The 7,195-nt window shown below is 34.8% G+C and overlaps 1 protein-coding gene across 1 annotated transcript; it reads right to left on the reverse strand.

Moving 5' to 3' along the window:
- Positions 1–426: 426 nt before the first annotated feature.
- Positions 427–4,555, reverse strand: LOC128220280 (uncharacterized). Its single transcript, XM_052928622.1, has 2 exons — positions 4,191–4,555; positions 427–2,795 (listed from the first exon to the last, which is right to left on the reverse strand). Exons 1-2 carry the CDS (start codon positions 4,372–4,374, stop codon positions 1,699–1,701), a joined length of 1,281 nt encoding a protein of 426 aa, XP_052784582.1. The 5' UTR covers positions 4,375–4,555; the 3' UTR covers positions 427–1,698.
- Between the last annotated feature and the right edge of the window lie 2,640 nt (positions 4,556–7,195).

Raw genomic sequence — 7,195 nt, forward strand, 5'->3', positions numbered from 1 at the left:
ATTCCTAAACTGGTAGGCACTTTTTAAAACACAAACTAAATTTGATTTAGCATTAGTATACACTATCTGATATAATTTATTCACCGAGAAGATAAATAGCTGGTTAATGAAAATATAAATTGGACGTTATTGGAAATTGAGAGACTTTTGTTTTTCATTGATCCCATTGGTTAATAAGACGCCATCCTAACAGAGATTAAAGGGAGCCAGATGTGTTACAAGAACGGTTGGTTGGTTGTTGGGTTGGTCGGTCGATCTCTTTATGTACGCTTGTATCACGGTATTTTATGCATTTTTGTGTAAATAAAGGTGAAATGTCAAAAGTTCTAAATATGTTATTAATTAAAGATAATAATTGCTAAAGCATTTAAACAGACTGCTTAAATAAATCCTGCAAAGTTAACCACTTCGTATTAGGCCACACCTGTACATCTTGTATTCTCACTCAATTTCATTTCCCGAGTAAAATCCAGCACATGAGAACTTTTTGATGGTACAAAGAAGTTTAATGTATATGTTATAATAAAAAAAGAAATTTCAAACCATGCTGTAAGATTTCCTGTTGATTTGGTGACATTGTGTAATGTTCATTCCTTCATCCCAGTACGCACATGCTGCTATTTTTTCATGAATTTTATGTACTGGAGAAAAGGTATTCATAAAATAATGTGTGTTTGGAACATAGACTAACCGATCGTCAATTTCAGTAGGCAAAATAAGAGCTTGATAAAAGTACGGCTCAGTTGGATTTAGCTTCTTAGTCGGCGTCTTTGAGTAAGTCATGGTCTTTTCCATGACTTTCATGTATTTACCGTATTCCTCAGTAACAAACGCAGGACCTGCGACGTATAGAATTTCTTTTCGTGTTGCCGTCTTCTCCAAATCATGCATCAAGTATTCCAAAAATGGATGACCCGGCTTGCACAGCATTATGGCGTTATTAATAATATAAGGCCAGCTGAGACCAAATACACTGTTGAAAAATGGTTCTGGTGGGAAAATACACGAAAACTTCCTGGTGACGTGGTCGAGGGGTCGTAAGCATTCCATGTCAAGGTCAGCGTATACACCACCAAACTGATGTAGAATGAAATACCTCATAGCGTCCGAACGATGCATGTAATGCTTGTACGTATCCCAGACTTGTACGAAGAAATGGTATTTGTCTGTTATCAGCTTTTTGGCGGAGTTGTCCGTCCAAAATTGAAACGTCCAGTTAGGGTTATGGTTTATAAACGATCTGATGAACGGCTCGGCTTGTTTTGGAACATAAGTATCTCTATAAGTCAACATAATTTTATAACCTTAAAATTTACAGTTAGGAAGGCGCGAATATTACAATGTATCAGTTTTCATTTAACAAATTATCTTGTAGGACAGAATAAGATTACATTAAAAGTTGTAAATAACATTCATGTTGGGAAATAAAACGATGTATCATGACGCACTTGCCAGTTCCCAGAAAACAAAATGGCGGAAAACTATGAATAACCACTAATATTCACATAGTATTAGATTATGTATGGGTGAACATATATGCATGGTATGTATGAAAATGGCACATGGAATAAGAATGCTCTTTTGCAGAATAAATATGTCGATTCAGCCATTATTATAGTATGCTTATTCTATATACCTTAGTCCCCTGATGTACACCACATAATATAGTGACGTCATATGTGTCTTTATCCATCAAAGTTAAACCGTAGTCAAACTAGTGTAAACATTTGCATGAGGAGCGATATCAAATATGCTAATAGTCTCTTTATATTTCTTTTGATTATTATAAGATCCGAAGTAATTATGCTTTGTGAACGTGTATCGTAATTGATCCTTCAGTTGCATGTCATTCCTTGCCAATTCATGACAAGCCTTTTTCTGCAACTCGTTAGGCTTGTTACAGTAAATGAACTTCTTGGTTTTGCATGCATCTTTTGACGGAACAGGAGGTTTTATCCAGCGATCACACGTCGAGCTGTTGCTGTTGTGTTGTTGACATTGTGTAATGTTCATGCCTTCATCCCAGTACGCACAGGCTGCTATTTTTTCATGAATTTTATGTACTGGAGAAAAGGTATTCATAAAATAGTGTGTGTTTGGAACATAGACTAACCGATCGTCGATTTCAGTAGGCAACTTCAGCGCTTGATAAAAGTACGGCTCGGTTGCACTTAGCTTTTTTGTCAACGTCTTCGAGTGGTTCATGATCTTTTCCATAGCTTTCATGTATTTACCATATTCCTCAGTAACAAACGCAGGACCTGCAACTGCAAGAATTTCTTTTCGTGTTGCCGTCTTTCCCAAGTCATGCATCATGTATTCCAAAAACGGGTGACCTGGCTTACACAGTATAATTGCGTTGTTAATAATATAAGGCCAGCTGAGACCAAATACACTGTTGGGAAAAGGTTCTGGTGGGAAAATACACGAAAACTTCCTTGTGACATGGTCGAGGGGTCGTAAGCATTCCATGTCCAGGTCAGCGTATACTCCGCCAAACTGATGTAAAATGAAATACCTCATAGCGTCCGCACGATGCATGTGATGCTTGTACCTATCCCAGACTTGCAAGAAAAATGGGTATCTGGCTGTAAGCAGCTTCCTGGCGGAGTCGTCCGTCCAAAAATAATACGTCCAGTTAGGGTTATGGTTGATAAACGATCTGATGAATGGCTCGGCTTGGTTTGGAACATTAGTATCTTTATAAGTCTGGTGAATAATATGGGGTATTTTTGGTTGCTGTCCATCTGCAGATGGGAAGTCTGTATGTACGGCTGGTTCGAGGAACAGCTTTTCTAAAATAAACCGTTACGGAAATCCATATACAAATTTCTTATTGTAAGCAAGAAACTCAAAAAAAATCATGTGGAACAGGGCTCAAATGTATCTAATATTCAATGAAAAGCAAGGCTTTTACACTATTTCTCTAGATATCCCTCTTATTTGGTTAAGAAAATAGACTAGCATGTTCGAAGAACAGCTTATCTGAAATAAACCGTTATGGAATTTCATATGCCCCTTGTTTGGTTAAGAAAATAGACTAGCATTTGCGTTTGTTCCGCGTCGCTCTTGCTTTAAGTGATGAATTGCGTGACTGATGTCATTATCGGGATATAAATGCCGTTTGGCTGGTTAAAGTGTGTGGAGTCCGAAGTCCACGCTTACTTTTAGCAGCCCAACTGCGTTCTTATTCGCGATAATGACATCAAGGACGCAATTCATTACTTATATCTACATGAATGGTTCATTATTTCTTTCGAGAATTGTGTGTTAATACTTAATTTCATTCACTTGCATTAAATAGAACGACCCGATCGGTAAACACATTTTATCGTACGGACAAAACGTTCCAAAAAGAAATTCACTTTTTAAAATAAAATTAAAACGCTTATGACAACAATGCATGAATTAAACTTTTAAACATGGCCTGCTGAGTGCTGACACAATACAAACAAGAGTACGCTTTTTATATAAATACGCGATGATTCGCAGTCCGGACATATCCAAAGAGGTTGCGTTCATCGAAAACTATTCGCAATAGCCGAAAGGCCGTTCATAGAATGAAAGTTGAGGTGTACATATATGCATTTGATTGGGCATTCATCAAATTTTACATATGCAATGTACTATGGCAAATGCAGCTAGCGTTGTATATTCATTTATATCTGTAGATGTGCTTAATAGTTGTTGCTGTATTCGAAATTATAATTAGCTATAAATATACAACTGTTTGGTTTTGAGTTCATCTTTAGCTATTAATGTACAGCTGCAACTTTATTGTGGTTCTTACTCATGTAGATAGTACAGGTTAAAGCGGCACTCTCACAGATTGACCATTTTAACAACTTTTTTTATTTTTTGTCTTGGAAAGAGCAAATTTTTGCGTAAATATCTGCAAACCAATGATAGAAGATTGCTGACAAAAATCAGATCCTAAATTTCATATTTCCGTTCAAAGATTCATGTTTTATGGCTTAAACCGTTTAAGAAAAAGGCATAAAACATCAATTTTTGAACTTAAATATAAAAATCTGCGATCTCATTTTTGTAAGCAGTCTTATTAACCGGTTTCCATGGATTTTCGCAAAAGTTGGGTCGTTTCCAGACAAAAAGTAAAAAAAAAGTTGTCAAAACCTTCAATCTGTGAGAGTGCAGCTTTAAAGCCACTTTCAACGCAATAAAATACACACCATTGTCATAAACGAATCCATTGTCTACGCCATTTGCCGTTCTCTGTCTCTCCTCTGTACTATTTTTACTTGATTTCTTCCAAGTGATTTTTAAGCGGAATGAAGAGAGTTTAAAGTCGTATAAAACTGCAAGAAAAGCTCCAACAAAAATGAAAAAGCACACAAATTTTATTTTAAGTTTCATATTTAAAAAAAATATCTATGAAGTTGTGTAAATTCAAATCCCACTTGATTATGAAGCAACGCATGTCGGTCGGATACGTTTTAATTACACGATCGGTGATACAAGTGGTTAAATTCTCAAGTGATCAGCATGGCATCATATTGTGTGCAATGCAACACGTTGCTTAACCATCCTCGTCAAATGTGAGATAAAATCTCCATTGTTTATAATTCAGATGCAGGCTTAAATAACTTGACAACTTTGAAATCTCTACACTTGAATGTATCCTGCTCTTAAGTTTCATTTCCGATTTAGCTAAATTCAAATACATGAGAAAAGATAAAATGCCTTACAAGGAAATAGTTTTTGCTAAATAAAACATTTTGACACTCGCACACACACACACATCGATTAATTTATTCATATTTAAATACTATTCATAATATGATTGAATCACATTAGCACATAAATATACTTTAAAATAGATGCTTCTCTGTAAGTTTTGGCACATAAATACATTTTAAAATAGATGCTTCTCTGTAAGTTTTGGCACATAAATATATTTTAAAATAGATGCTTCTCTGTAAGTTTTGGCACATAAATATATTTTAAAATAGATGCTTCTATGTAAGTTTTGACACATAGATATATTTATAAATAGATGCTTCCCTGTAAGTTTTGGCACATAAATACATTTAAAAATAGATGCTTCCCTGGAAATTTTGGCCAATGGTTTATAGGATTAAATTTTAATAGTTCTGCCATGCCTTATTTCTAAACAGTTCAGACTGACACAAAAAACCGCAAATTTCATTACTTCACAAATTTCAATAACATACATCGTAAGACATTGACCCTTTAGTCCAATTACTGTAAAGTTTAAGCCTAGATTCAATAAGTGTAAGTATTATTTCCGTCGAAAACCTTTCTATTGAGGAAATCTTCAAAAAAAAACTGTTCTCCAACCAGCACATTAATTTAAAATTTAGAATTTTCTGATTGAAGTTTGACATAAAATACAGTTCAAAATTTAAAATGTAAAACATGTACTAAATCTCATATTGTGGTGATACGCTTTAAGAGGACCTAACTAGATGTTTTATCGAATTAATCTATTTCACTTTCTGTTATGATCAAACTCCCAACAACAAACTGCATATGTAAATCAAAGCCCCACACTATGATTCCACTTACAATGGCGTGTCGATCGTTTCTCGGCAGTACAGAGCATTTTCTATCCATTTTAAATAAAAATTAGCAATTAAGCTCTTATAACAACCTTTGACGATGTGTTGTCATTGTAATAAGCATTCTGTGCACATTTCACGCGGATTTTTTTTTCGCTGTTGTGAAATGTTCCATCATTATTAAAAGCAAATGCAAAAGTTTGAAGAAAGTATTCGGATAAAAATATGCAGTTATTTTATTTAGCGCTAAAATTGCATATCGAAACTATCGGTTAGAGTTGTCTACGTTCCAAACACACACTATTTTGTTAATACCTTTTCTCCAGTACATAGAATTGATGAAAATATTGCTGCATGTGCATACTTGGATGAATGAATAAACATTATAACATGTAAAAGAAAACAAATCAAACCAATAATAACAAGAGGGCCATGATGGCCCTAAATCGCACCTGAGTAAAAGAGTTAAACCTTTGTAATCAATATAGCTTGATATTTGTTCTCAAAGCTGTATATATGATCCAAATTTCAAAACTGTAGCTTCAAAAATAAGATGTCAAAAAGATACAATAAAGGTAATCCACAGCATTGATATTTGTTTTCAAAACTGTACACATAGTCAAAATTTTATTGCTGCACCTTAAAACAAAGGAAGTAGGTCAAAAAGTCACAGTCAATGTCATCCGAGGACAATATTGATATTTGTTTTCAAAACTCTACACACGATCCAAATTTCATTTGTGTAGCTTCATAAACAAAAAAGAAGGCAGTCACAGTCAAGGTCATCCAACCACAACATTGGGCGTTTTTGTTGATTCCAAACCAGTTTCAGTTTGGTTTCAATGGTTTCAGCAGATTGGAAACCGGTTTTGATAATTTTGCTTGAAGTAACAAATACATGTTTTTGTAAACAGTTTCAACAACATGGTGGAGCATACAAACTGATATTTAACACACACTTATTGAAAAAACATTGAGTTTCAACAAACGTGGTTGATCAATTACCGCAATATTGTTTTCAAAGTGAACTAGTTTTCGGATATAATGAACCGATGAAACCGCCTCCAGTAGGGGTTTCGATAGTTTCAAAAACTGGTTTCGGTTTTTGTAAAAAAAACACGATAAAACTGAATTTGATTTTATTTCAAACTTTAACAACAAATACACAGTTTGTGAAACCGAAATAAAACCGAAACCAGTTTATTATCAACAAAAACACCCATTGTTATTTGTTTACAGAATTTTGAACATGGTCAACATTGCTTCGCTGTAGTTTCTAAAATAAAACATTAGGTCAATAAGGGTGGGACCAAATTTGACCCAAGGGGCGTAATTTGCACAATCTTGGTAGAGGGCCACTATATGATGCTCGTAACATATTATTAAAGGTTTCGGCCTAGCGGTGTCAGACAAGAAGATTTTGGGTCAGTCCACAGAAAACCTCATGGCATAGCGAGTTTTGACCCCAGAGGCATAATTTGATTTTCACAAGCAATTGTGTAAGACACAGGAACGACGGACAGCGCATCATCCAATAAAATATATAACTACTATAAATTATGAGGATTTGATAAAAATGCTCATGGAGAGCCTACAGTAACATTGTCTCAATTTTAATCCAACACAGCATGGCTTCCCATCTATGTTGGTGAGTT

This window comes from Mya arenaria, chromosome 2, assembly GCF_026914265.1.
Source record: "Mya arenaria isolate MELC-2E11 chromosome 2, ASM2691426v1".
Lineage (NCBI taxonomy): Eukaryota > Metazoa > Mollusca > Bivalvia > Myida > Myidae > Mya > Mya arenaria.